This window comes from Ictalurus furcatus, chromosome 22, assembly GCF_023375685.1.
Source record: "Ictalurus furcatus strain D&B chromosome 22, Billie_1.0, whole genome shotgun sequence".
NCBI classification, from domain to species: domain Eukaryota; kingdom Metazoa; phylum Chordata; class Actinopteri; order Siluriformes; family Ictaluridae; genus Ictalurus; species Ictalurus furcatus.
This window is the reverse complement of record NC_071276.1, coordinates 2278500-2292589: the sequence shown is the minus strand read 5'-3', so window position 1 is coordinate 2292589 and position 14090 is coordinate 2278500. Positions and strand designations below refer to the sequence as shown.

The 14090-nt window shown below is 41.8% G+C and overlaps 1 protein-coding gene across 6 annotated transcripts in view; it reads right to left on the bottom strand.

Annotated features, from left to right (window-relative positions):
• Positions 1-9963: 9963 nt before the first annotated feature.
• si:ch211-214j8.12 (uncharacterized protein LOC100000539 homolog) overlaps positions 9964-14090 on the bottom strand; it is a 12157-nt gene continuing 8030 nt past the window's right edge. For 3 of the 6 annotated variants that reach the window (XM_053610583.1, XM_053610581.1, XM_053610580.1), the window contains exons 3-6: positions 13957-14090; positions 12974-13140; positions 11797-12824; positions 10735-11676 (exon numbers count right to left, since the gene is read on the bottom strand). The exon at positions 13957-14090 is cut by the window's right edge and continues 137 nt beyond it. In XM_053610583.1, the coding sequence (XP_053466558.1) occupies positions 11310-11676; positions 11797-12824; positions 12974-13140; positions 13957-14090 (1696 nt within the window). In that variant the 3' untranslated portion in view covers positions 10735-11309. Of the gene's footprint in view, positions 10102-10278; positions 10652-10734; positions 11677-11796; positions 12825-12973; positions 13141-13481 lie in introns of those variants that run through there. The other 3 variants (XR_008384366.1, XM_053610585.1, XM_053610584.1) reach the window with 3 other exon arrangements.

Here is a 14090-nt window from a genome sequence, read left to right as displayed (position 1 = left end):
GAATCACCCCAGGTTCCTGGCCGTCCTGGTTGGCTTGAATGTGGTTGAGCTGAGCTGTACACTGAGGTTGTGGTTGATTGAGGAACAGGCTGGGATGACGAGAAGCTCAGATTTTGTGAGGTTAAGCTTAAGGTGGTGTTCCCTCATCCAGACCGAGATGTCCGACAGGCAAGCAGAGATGCATGTAGAGACGGATGGATCGTCAGGCTGGAAGGACAAATAGAGCTGGGTGTCGTCAGCATAGCAATGATATGAGAAGCCATGAGACTCAATCACCTGCCCTGGAGATGTAGTGTAGATAGAAAAGAGGAGTGGACCCAGAACTGACCCCTGTAGAACGCCAGTTGTGAACTCAGTCGAATAAGTCAGAGTACCTCCTTTCTTCAAAGTGCACTTAAAGTTGTAAGTGCCACTCTTCACTTGAGCATAACACTCTCCCAAAAGGTCATGATATTTAATATCCTGGTCCCAAACCTGCAGCTTCAGCTGATCGTTGATTTTAGCTGTACTTAAGGACAGGCTAGAGCTCCATAAAGGGTTAGAAGTATTTTTGATCACATAGGTATTGTGCATTTCATTTCTGAGAAACACCTTCACATAGGGGTCAGGAGCATATCCCAAAGGATCTTTCAGCCCTTTGCCCTGCATGAGGAACACCCGTAGTGCAGCATCACTAGGTAGTGCCAGACACACTAATATGAACATGGTGAGGTACATCAGATGGGAACTGGAAGAGAACGTCATGGTTTTATCTGTGTGACAAAAACACTAAGCAAAAAATGGATTCAGTAAATAGGTTTCCATTAGTGCCCCACTGCGTGTCTAAAGTGTCCGTAGTGTACTAATGGGTGTGTGAGTGTGTATGTGATTGTGCCCTGCGATGGACTGGCACCCTGTCCACGGTGTACCCCGCCTTGTGCCCGATGCTCCCTGGGATTGGCTCCAGGTTCCCCCGCGACCCTGAAGAAGGAGTAAGCGGTAGAGGATGGATGGATGGATGGATAGTGCCCCACTGATACTACATTTACAAATATGTATGTAAAAGTAAAAGACATTGTAAACACTGGTAATGCACATGTAAACTTACATGTTTCTTATAAAATTATATATATATATAGGTAGGCAAAGCTTTGGGAAATGCTTCCTTCCCACGTGAAGATGTTGGATACTGAAATTACACAATTAAAAGTGTTTCTAACCGCCACATGGAGCACTTCACTGGGACCAGCTGAAGGTGTAGGTGATGGTCACTGATGTCCTAAAGTATGACCTCCTGGGCGTTGGGAATCTGCCAACAACGCACCTATTTTATTTGTGTTTCTGTGAATAAATTTGCACTTTTACCAGAAATATTTGAGACAACATCACCTGTTGATGAGCTCAAGGATGCTGTAGATTATAGATTTCATCCTCTTTAAAATGAGGCTGAGCCAATCAGACAGCAGTTGGGTTTTTTTTGCATCCAGGGTAATACATCCATTCAGAGAACACTATGATGTCCTATATCTAGCTTTTTTAAGTTTCATTGTTTATTTTTATAGTATACACTTTACTCCGAGTCCAGTACCTCTTTCTAAAATTGATCTTGTTCTGTCCTCTTATTCTTCATAGACAAAAACATCACCATGGCATCATCAAGAAGCGTCTCGGAGATAAAGAGAGGCCGAGGGAGGAGTAGGAGAAATGCGAAACAGTACCATGGTGAAAGAAGGGGGCTTTTGTAAAAAGCATCCTTGAGCATCATCGTTGCCATGCCTACCAAATGGAGAGCCAAGGGAAAACATGCAACATGGTGTGTGTGCGTGTGTGTTTACAGTTAGAAACTTTAGTGCCATACAACGCATTGAAAACCGCAGACCCTGGAGACGAGCTCAGACGTTTTATTCCCTCCCCTTAACTGTCTTCATGAAGTAAAACTTGTTAGAATTACTTTTACTCTGTGGTTAATCTTAAGCACTGCTCTCTCTCTCTCTCTCTCTCTCTCTCTCTCTCTCTCTCTCACACACACACACACACAGTAATTATGTAAAACTTTATTTATTTATTTATTAAGCACATTTAAAAGATGCAAGGTACAGGCTGTAGATCACACAACAGGCAGTAAGTCATTAGTTACAGTACCTTAAGCAGGGCAGGCTGTGCTAATTTTGTTGAATAAAACTTTAGGTCTATGGCAGTTAGCAAATATTATACAGGGCCCTCTATAATGTCTGGGACAAAGGCAGCTTTCTTTTCATTTTATTTTCCTCTGTACTCCACAGTTTGAGATTTGTACCCAAACAATTCACATGTGCTTAAACTGCACATCCTTATATTATAATAAATAGTGTATTTTTATAGATTTTAATTTTATCATGTCGAAATTACAGCACTTTTTATAAATTGTGCCGGAGTTTTTGTACAAACGTTTGTACAGTGTGAAGCTTTAAACCTTTACCCAGACATAGTGTGCGTCAGAGTTTTAACTAAAGGGAAACTTTACCCTGAGTTTATTTCTCAGCAGTGAATGATGCCAAGCTGCTCGCTGCTTGACTCAACCCCATTTTAAAGAAGATGAATAGGTGACATTTGTCTTGTGTATTTCAGGACAAGTGTATTATTTGGCAGAAGCATAAAACAAACAGAAGTGAGCAACAGAAGTTGATAATATGCTGTTTTATTTATGTGAACATGTTAAACTTCAATTAAAGATACAGTGAGGAACTGCAGAAAACATCAGATCGATGATTCAGGTCTTCAGCTGAACTGGGTCGAATAAGTCAGAGTACCTCCTTTACTCAAAGTGCACTTAAAGTTGGAAGTGCCACTCCTCACTTGAGCGTAACACGTTCCCAAAAGGTCATGATATTTAACATCCTGGTCCCAAACCTGCAGCTTCACCTGATCGTTGACTTTAGCTGTACTAAAGGACAGGCTAGAGCTCCACACGGGGTTAGAAGTATCTTTGATCACATAGGTATTACGCACTTCATTTCTGACAAACACCTTCACAAAGGGGTCAGGCGCATTTCCCAAAGCATCACCTTTCAGAGATTGGCCCTGCATGCGGAACACCCGTAGGGCAGCATCACTAGGTAGTGCAAGACACACTAATATGAACATGGTGAGGTACACCAGCCTGGAACCAGAGGAGAACGTCATGGTTTTATCTGTGTGACAAAAACATTAAGCAAAAAATGGATTCAGTAAATAGGTTTCCATTAGTGCCTCACTGATACTACATTTACAAATATGTATGTAAAAGTAAAAGACATTGTAAACACAGGTAAACGCACATGTAATCTTACATGTTTCTTTTAAAATAATAATAATAATAATAATAATAATTATATATATATATATATTTCATTAATTGTCCACTTAGAATTAAATAACTACAAAACTACAATCACCTGGTTTGTGTAAGAGTTGTTTAATGGTTCTCACTTGCTTTTGTGAAATCTTTTGCACAGCCGTCAAAATGCCCAACCTCTCTCTCGCGCGCTGTCTCGCTCTCTCTCTCTCTCTCTTCCTCCTTTGTCCAACATCAATTTAAAGGCAATGTAATCAGGACATCATCCTTGAGATTATCAGCTGGTGATGGGTTTTTTTAGGTTTGAGATCTGTTTTAAAGACCTTGACACGTAGCAAACGTTTCAGAGTGCGTATTTTACCACCTGAGCTTCAGCATTAAACAGCGATAAGGACTTTATCACCTGGCGTAGTGAAAAGAAACACATGGGATGTAAATGATTGACAGTAAACATATAAACTATTGAGTGCCTTGTAGAATTAATGAAAAAAGGGAATCATTTTGCTTTGAGTTTCCTTTCATATGTTTTAATACTAAAAAGAGACTTTACTGACATGCTAATGACAATACTGTATGTGTATGAAGAAGGATCCTGCATGCTGGTAGAAGAAAATAGATGATAGATTGTGTTTGGTCAGAAGGTATTGATTAATTACCTATAACAGCAGCTATGGCTGTAGTGTAGCAGAAAATTACAGGTTTATATTAATGAGCTCACACTTTAATTGTGATGATCTCCTGCTGGCTCGAAAGAGTTGGTAGGCAAAGCTTTGGGAAATGCTTCCTTCCTATGAGAAGATGTTTGATACTAAACTTGCACAATTAAAAGAGTTTCTAACCTCCACATGGAGCACTTCACTAGGACCAGCTGAAGCTGTGGGCGGGGGTCACTGATGTCCTAATGCAGGGGTTCCCAAACTTTTCCAGGGCAAGGCCCCCCAAATGGCATTAACATTTGTCCGAGCCCCCCATTTTGCAAGATGTCTTTAAAACACATTAAAAATACAGACTTCTGAATATATCCCCCTTTTTTTTTTATTAATAATTACATCTTACATCTTTACATTATAAAGATGTAACATTATCTTTACATTACATTATATTAGGAATTGATTGTGTGTGGGTGTGTGGTTGTCTGAGAGTGAGAATTTATTTTTCACACCAAATTGTTGATTTTTTAACACATTAATGTAAAACTGTGTGAAACAAAACGTTTAACACCTTGTTACTCTACTGATGTTCTCCTTTAGAGCTAATTTATCATTATCATTAATCCCTCTTCCCAGTAACAAGAACCATTCAACAATAAACATCATTAATCTTAACAGGTCAAAATAAAACAGGCCAAACTTAACTGGCTATATTAAACTAAATAATACACATATTTTAGTAGCTCACAGCACAGGAAACAAAATATACCAGCCTCTCTTTAAACAGAGGAAATATCATTTTATTTGTGAAAAATTAGAAACCCCCCCAGATAGCAAAATTTGTCTGGCCCACTTGTGGGCCACATACTTACTTTAGTTTTGGCCCAGTATATGCCTGAGTCCATGGCCCAAATCTGGCACACACACTGAAAACCGACACATAATTTCCTCCGGCACAGACACTGTAAAGTGACTTATATTGTTTTATGTGGCCCGGGTCTGGCCCAGACACTACTGTAAGACAGATCTGGCTGAGAGTCGGCTTGGTCCCCGGACCAGATGTGGCCCAGAAACTGCTAAATGTACTTCATTTTAGCAGAGAAACACAAATTCAACCATTTAATAAGATTAAGGGCTTTTATTAAACATTAACAAATACACTACAATATGAACATTTATTAACACACTTAAAAACAACAAAATAACAAGTAAATATATTTACAGTATATTTGAAGACAAAAAAAATCTCACACACAAATAAATTCAACCACATAAAAACATCAAGGACTTTTATAAACAATTAAAAAAATACAATATGAACAATATGAATTCATACAATATGAATATAATATCAATATTTACTAACAAATAACAAAATAAGTCAAACAAATATTTACATTTTGTAAAGAAAAGACATAGAGAACATACAGTTGCGGTCAGAAGTTTAAATACCCCTTGCACAATCTGCAAAATCTTAATACGTTTAACAAAATAAGATTGATCATAAAAATCCCATGTTGTTGTTTATTTAGTCCTGTCCTGAATAAGCTCATGGTCATAAACACAGTCGTGGATCATCCAGGTAACGACACACAGTATTAAGAATCAAGCGTATGTAAACTTTTGAACAGGGTAATTTTTTATAAATTCAGCTATTGTCTTGTGGACTATATGTAAACATCTGTTATGTGAAGTAGCTTATTAAGGGTGGTACTAAATAAACAACAACATGGGATTTTTATGATCAATCTTATTTTGTTAAGATTATTAAGATTTTGTAGATTGTGCAAGAGGTATGTAAACGTCTGACCTCAACTGTATACCCACCCAGCTACCAACACACACACACACACACACACACACACACACACACACACACACACACACAGATTCAACCACTTAAAAACAGCAAGGACTTTTAGAAACAATTAACAATAGACTATAATATGAACATTTTAACAAATAGCGAAAAAAAACCCCAAAAACACACCACCGTTAAAACACCCTAAATACCTTCCTTTTGCAAAAGTCTTCTCTTGTGCCCACACTCTCGATCTTATGCCAACTGGAGACACCTCTTCATGGTCCCCTCGACCTCCATCTAAGCAGCATTAGCCATGAGGAGGTTTCTTTGAACTGCAGCTTTGGAATAAAGCAATACATACTGTAAGGTCATTATGAATCTTAAGCATTAATTACGCTTATACCATGGTCAGTGTGAATACTGGATTCTGATTGGCTGGAAGGTGTGCATTATAACTGTTTATTACACAGGTAGTTCCAGTCAGTTTGATAACCATTATAATATCTAAATCTAAATCTTATCACACTACTGTATCTGTGTCTGATTTATATCGGGCCAAATTCCAGATCTAATGACCTAACTAATCAAAGTTTGCACTTCTAAAATCAATGACAGCTTTAACTTTATTAGTTGTGGAAAGACCATGGTATAAGCGGGGTAATCCATGGCTAGGTGTACATTAAACAATTTGAACTAGTGGTTCTTTGCCTCCACATCATGCATTAAAATCGTTTAATGCACACCTAGCCGTGGATTACCCCTTACATATCATCTGAGAGAGACAGCTAATTCTGTATGTAAACAGAAACTTACTAATCATGACCTCTCTGAGTTGGAGAGCGGCCAGTGAAGTCTTTCCATTGACTCCCCTCCAATTGAGGTTCTTTGCCAGGGAGTTGGCAATCACCCTCTTCAATATGCACCAGGTGCAGTCGCGAACATCTGCCCCATCAATACGTGCCAACCAGTTTACCTGAAACCAATTTTTTTTTTAAACAATATAATATAAAATAATATAAAAATAAATAATTAATAAGCATGTATTGCTTCGTCAACTGGGTCAGTGCTTCTCACTACTTTTGCAGTTACCCTGCCCTGTGTGTTTTCCATGTTTTCCTCCTCTACCAAAGATCATAACTGTTCCCTCATATCAACGTGGTGTTGAATGTTGTGCTTTGAGTACGAGTGTGTCATTTTGAGAAAAAAGAAATGCTTTCAGTAGCTGTGTAATTGTGCAAGCAATTGTTAACAATAAGAGAAAAAATTCTCACCAGTTTTTGCTTGTAATCTGGGCTCTACAAGAGAACACTGTGTTAAGGGAAGTGAGGAAAAATGTTCTACAAAATTAATACCTACAAAAGAAAGTCAATCAGAAACAGAAGAAAACACTCACATGACATATCGTCCATCGGCTGCCAGTTCTGCAGCATCTCTGTGAACGAGCCGTGTGCTGCTACTGGTGGTGCTGCTGGTAAAGTGATGGTGGGGTGAAAGTGGCGTTTGGGGTGACTGTGGGGAAGTTAACAGTGGGGGCAGGTGGAACAAGGTGTTTGGGTGGTGTGGCACACATACTCTGAGTCAAACAATCAATGCTCCTGACCTCCAGGGGGGCCAATCCGGACACTCCTCATAATAACAAATTTAACTGATCAAAACTAAATGTACACTTATAAAATATTGACTATATTGCCAAATTCTACAATGTTTCATGAAAAATACAATTTTAAATATGCCCTCAAAGCATCAAGGAATAGTAATAGTAATGTGCTGAACAAATATCCGTATGTTTTACACCTTGGTGGTCTTTGCCCAGACACTTCCATATCTGACTGGAGGTCTGACCAGGTCCTGCCCTCTTTGGCTTTCCTCCTGCCCTCTTTATAGCTGTCTGTAAAATACAGCCGCATTTAAACATTATTCAATCCATTGAGGATCACTCAATGAGACAAACAAACTGTATGTTGCTAGACTAAGGCTAAGAATAGCAAAAATGCTATAAGAAATACAGTGTTGAGCCGAACAACGGGTCTGTTATCATGCCAAGTGGACAATATGATCTAATAACGGGACCACAGCAAACTGTGTGGGTTTTCTGACAGAACATATTAAATTAGCGTTAGCTCCGTGTTCCAGAAAGTTCTAACCAATCATTCAGGAACAAAAAGTCAAATAAAAAGTAGTAAAAGAGGAAAGGGAAGGAATAAACAAAGAGTTCGTGCCTTAGTTGTAGAGCAATAAAAAATATAAAAATAAAGATAAAACTTTATAAAAAATAAAAAGTGTCGATCTGTGAGAATCAGCATTTGTCATGACGATGCCAAATGCTAGCTAGCTGCTAGCTCGCTGATGTTATCTTGTGATGTTATATTCTCGTTGCCATCACACACACTATTATAAAGATATATATATATATATATATATATATATATATATATATATATATATATATATATATACATATATATATATATATATATATATATAAAACATTTTCAACATAGCATGTTCGCCTCACACCTCCAGGGTCGGGGATTCGATTCCCGTGGCTCTGTGTGTGCGGAGTTTGCATGTTCTCCCCGTGCTGCGGGGGTTTCCTCCGGGTACGCCGGTTTCCTCCCCCAGTCCAAAGACATGCATGATAGGCTGATTGGCGTGTCTAAAGTGTCCGTAGTGTATGAATGGGTGTGTGAGTGTGTATGTGATTGTGCCCTGCGATGGACTGGCACCCTGTCCAGGGTGTACCCCGCCTTGTGCCCGATGCTCCCTGGGATAGTCTCCAGGGTCCCTGTGACCCTGAATGATAAGCGGTATAGAAGATGGATGGATGGATGGACATTTTAAACATCAAACAATATTGTAGACTGAAATTACTCAACTAAATTACTTACCTTCTTCAGCTGAAATGATTCCTCTTGAAAACGAAGAATTACTGCAGCCTCGAGGATCCTCTAACTGATTTGATTACTGCGAGACCATCACGATGGCAGCCATCAAGTTCCCCAGCAGCTTCAAAAGGACCTTTTATGAACGGTAAATAAGATTATGAAATGCTTACCAGGTATTAAATGCAAAGTATTATCTTCATAACCAATTTATTTTCCTTGTCTGTCTTGTAGCTCTCTTGTAAAGTGCATGAAGAGCAGGGAGAAGAACCTGAGTGGATGATGGAGCTTAGGCAGCTGTGCAACATTAAATGAGCAGATGTCTCCTGATGTGACTGACCCGGGTATGTTAGCATCCACCATGTGGACAAAAACTTCTCAGTAGAGACTTTGTCATTTGTACACATCATAAATTGAATGAATTTAATGAATTTAATTATTGTCTGTTTAACAGCTGTGTTTGAGTCACACCATGGGAGAGCTGCTGGGGAATGAAGATGGGAAAAAGGTAAATGCTCTCCCCCACCCCATAAACAAACTGTATGTGTCTGTGATCGTTCCTTGAGATATGTAGGAGTGAAAAAATAGTAACTTGTTTTTTTTCCTGGAGTGTATTTGGTGATCTTTCCACTGAACATTTTCTCTGTGGTCTCTTAGAAATGGGGTTACATTGGGGCAGGTTCCAGTGTTGTAGAGACAGTTATCATGTCCATGCAATGATGGCTTTTAGAACCTACTCTTTATGTTTTGTGTATGCGAACAGGTTGCTATCAAATATATGGAGAAGGACAGCACCGTCAGATTCATGAGCATTGTAAGTAAACGTATTTTACTTCTGAGAGAAGCAGTTAGATCCAAATAACAAGCACTTTATAGATCAGGGGCTGAATAGAAATACACTGACATGTATTCACACCAAACCCATGATAACCATGTCTGTTCTGATTTTATCCCGGAGAGACGTGCGAGCTGCCTGTGGAGGTGGTGCTGATGAAGATGATGTCCGAGCTACCTCGCTGTACCAGTGTGGTGGAGCCGTTGGACTGGTTTGAAAAGCCTGATCACATCATCATGGTCCTGGAATGGCCCAGCCCCTGTATAGACCTCAGTGAATTTGCTGAGCTTCACAACGGTCGTCTGTCTGAAGCACAGACTCGAGACATCATGCTGCAGGTGGTTCAGGCGTCTCGTCACTGCGCCACTCGTGACTGAGAGATTTTGGCTGTGGAGACTTGCTGATGGACACCCCTACGAAAAATTTTTCAGTAATTTTATAATAGATATTGGATAGTATGCAGTGGAGAATAGTGTTGTTCATGTTTTTGTGACATGATGCTCTGTCTCTCCTCTACAATCAGGCCCTGATGTTTTGGTACCGCCTGAGGTTCTGATTGACGACGGGTATATGGGCGTTCCTGCTACCATCTGGGGTCTGGGTGTCATGCTGTATTACTTGCACAGTGGAGTATACCCCTTTAATACAAACGAGGACCTTTATTTTGCGCACCTGAACGTATGTCCTGACATGTCTCGAGGTGAGCTGCTTTAAAAGCAGCTTCTCAAATATAGAAATATATCTAAATAAATACACAAATGTCTAAATAAATATAGAAATATAAAAATGCTTTTAAAAAATAAATGCTAATTTACTAAAACTACTGCAACACGAGATCACGCTATGGTAGATGCTTGCTGCTGTTGCTCTGGTTGCCTTTTCAGTCTCTTTCAGGACTACTGCGACTGCAGCTGTGGTGGATAAAACAGGATTTTGCAGCTGGACTCATTGATGTCCCAGTCGACCCAGCTCGAGTCGTGTAAGACCACTGCACTGTGCACCATGCCGCGTTACTGTGAAATCGGTACGTCCTACCTCAGACAGTGGGTGGAGTTTGCTGAAAACAGAAATGTATCTGACTTATGTGTGATTCTGATATTGAACTTTACTCTGATTTTCTTGTGTGATATCAGCTCCATATCAGGGAATCTTCCGGCCTGGAAAGCTGCCACAGAGGCCTTGTGTGAACTCCAGTGGAATGCGTTACATGGAAGAGAGACCGAGATTAGCTTGACTAATAAATAAAAAACTATGAATTTGAAACAAAGCAGTCTAAATCAGAGTCTTTTCATTTATTTCTTGTAACGGAAAATAAAAAAAGGAAGAAAGGAACAACAAAACTGCAGCATTATAATAACACATGCAGAGTAGACAAAGAAATGTGTTCACATGTACCAGTCTGTCGTGACAAAAAAGAAAAAAAATGTCAAAGAAGCAAATGCAAGACCAATTTTAAAATGAAAATATTATCAATTCATGATATATTAAAGTCAAAAGTGCACAGAAATGACAGCATGGCCGACTGTAAAGTTACACACACTGAATCTGAGAAGACAGAACAGTGTTATACTTTAAAATGAAAATATTATCAATTCATGATATATTAAAGTCAAAAGTGCACAGAAATGACAGCATGGCCGACTGTAAAGTTACACACACTGAATCTGAGAAGAACAGTGTTATACTTCATGAATAAAATAGTAGTGTCTGGTATCTTTAAAAAGACAGACAGCTCAAACCAGTAAACAAAGAGAACGATTTAAAAAGAATCCTGACTTCACTGGTAAACCCTGATCATATAATATATATATATATATATATAAAAATAATGCACTTCCTCTCCACCTCATGTCCATGTGATGTGGAGTTGACGGCGCCTCCTCCTGGCTCGGCTCTGTAATTTAGTGACGTTGCTCCGAGTCAGAGACCAGCAGCTGCTCACATCCAGACTGATCAAGCGATGGCAGGAGTCCACGAGTCGCGTCGCCGTTTCCATGGTGATGTCAGAGCGCTGCAGGCTGACATGTCTGAGACGCCGCAGCGGTTCGGCGTGGCGATCCAGGACCAGTCTGAACACCGGATCCAGGCGACAAGGAGTGGCGATCAGAGACAGCGTGTGGAGCTGCACGGAGCCTCTCAGCAAGGACCACAGCACCCCCTTCAGGGAAGTCCAGCACAGCACAGGCTTCAGCCGGCTCTCCTCCAAGGAAAAACTGGAAAGAGGGTGAACAAAACGCTCAGTTAATACACATCGACGTACGTATAGAGGATCAGAATACAGACAAAATGAATAAAATGCTGGCTGTAGTGATACACATTTTGTTTCTGCTTACATTAGTGTTAAAGTGCGGAGGTGTGGAAGACACGGTAAATCCCAGTCTTCTACGTCTTCATCGTCATCATTATCCTCTTCTTGGTTGGAACGTGGAGGGTCGATGTGGAGTGCGAGAGAGGCGAGTTTAGGGCAGGCACGCAGGAGTGCAATGAGAGGCAGGTTCCCGTCGGCTTGGAGGCCCTCCAGTGTGAGGGAGAGGAGACAAGACCCGGAAACCTGCAGAGGAGGAACCAGTTCTGAGAGCAGGCCGGAGAACTGCAGGGAGAGGAAGTGCAGCTGACCTGACCACCGAGCCAAGCCCCGAGTCAAACGTATGCTCTGGGAGGAACCTTCATCATCATCATCATCATCATGGCAGTTTAGAGATACAGCACGAACATCAGGGCAGGCGTTGCTGACAGCATCCAGACTGTCGAGGGTCAGTCCATGTACCTCTCGGAGGCGTAATTTAAAACGTCCCCTTGGTGCGTCTGTTCTTCTGCCTTCATCCAAGCTCAAGGATCTGTCCATTTTCTCCTCCAAAGTGAATCTATCCTCCTCATCCTCTCTCACTTCTATTTCCTGAACTCTTGCATCCCATAATTCGCCAAGACACGGCACGCCCTCTCGGGCGGTAAACCCATCCGTCACAGCGAAATCCCGATTCTGGATGATTGTACAAGCGTGTCCGAGACCCTCGATCGCCAGCCGCTGCAGACCGGACACGCTGAGCAGGAGGAAGGCAGCCGAAGCCAGCCCGTCATCCTCGTGCTCTCCTAAACCAATGTCCAAAGCCAGCAAGCTGGCGAGACGTTTAGGTCCTTGCAGCGCCAGGGGCAACAGGGCAGCCGGGGGCAGGTGGAGGCAGCGGGAAACATCCAGGTGCTGAAGAAGCGAGCACCGCCGGGCCACTGTAGCAATCACAGCACGGTCGCACAGCGTTCCAGCCAGAGAGAGAGAGTGAAGGCAGGACAGGTCGCTGAGGAGAGAACACAGAGCAGCAGAGGAGACGTTCTGCGCTCCACTCAGATCTAAACACTTCAGAGACTGAGGACAGGACGGAGACAGAGAGACATCAGAGGACAAACTGATTCTGCAGATATGTATGACAACATTATACAAATACAGTCTGTATTAAGCAAACATGACTGTCAGGAATTTGGTTACGAGAGTGTGTGTGTGTGTGTGTGTGTTACCTGACAGCGCACAGTAATCAGGCTGCACAGGTTGGCGGTGACGAGGTTACCGGACTGTGACAGTGAGAGTGTGTGTAGTTGTGGCAGCAGGAGGAGATGCAGAGCTGCACGAGACAGTAGCTTCCTCCGAGACAGAACACACATCAGCTCCTCGATCAGATCTCCTGCTGTAAACAACAACAACAACAACAACAAAGCTGTGGGGAAACCGTTACACTGTTGAATTTCTCCTTTTCAACATCAGAAGGATTGGACGTCCATTTCTATCCACACAGGCCACTCAGGTGCTCGTTCAGTCCCTGAGACTGGACTACTGCCTCTCGCTCCTGGCAGGTCTGACTCCGAGCGCCATTAAACTGATCCAGACTTGTTTTCAACCTTCTCAAGTTCTCCCACACCACCACCCCATTGCGACGCTCCCTCCGCTGGCTTCCTGTAGCTTCCCCGTATTAGATTTAAAACACTGATGATTGCCTACAAAGCCAAAAACGGACCAGCACCCACTTACCTACAAGCACTTCTCACACTCTGCACTGCACCACGCTCCCTCCGATCCTCTAGCACCGCTCGACTGGTCCCACCATCTCTCAGGGTACAAGGAAGACATGCATCTTATTTGTTCTATTCTGGCACCTACAGGTGGTGGAATGAACTTCCCCTAGACATCCGAACAGCTGGGTCACTGGTGGTCTTCAAACCACGTCTAAAGACCTACCTGATCCTAAAGTTCTTAAATTAGCACTTTAGACTGATGGTACTCTTAGTCCAGCACCTTGTGAACTGGTAGCATCAGGATGTATTTGTTGATCATGACCTCAGAGCACTTCTGTAAGTCGCTCTGGATAAGGGCGTCTGCCAAATGGTGTAAATGTAAACGTAACACACCTGCAGGAGACCGTTCACTAACAAACCGACTGATTTCACAACGCTGTGGTAGAAGCTGTATTATGGCATAACACACGCACACACACAGAGGTACGTACGCAGTAGGCTGAAGGGCCCCATGACGTATCGGAAGAAGTATTGATCCATGTAGTTGTTGGCGTAGTCCTGTGTCCATATGTCCTTCATGTTCTCCGCCAGGCTGAAGAGACACAGACGCCTCAGCGATGAAGGC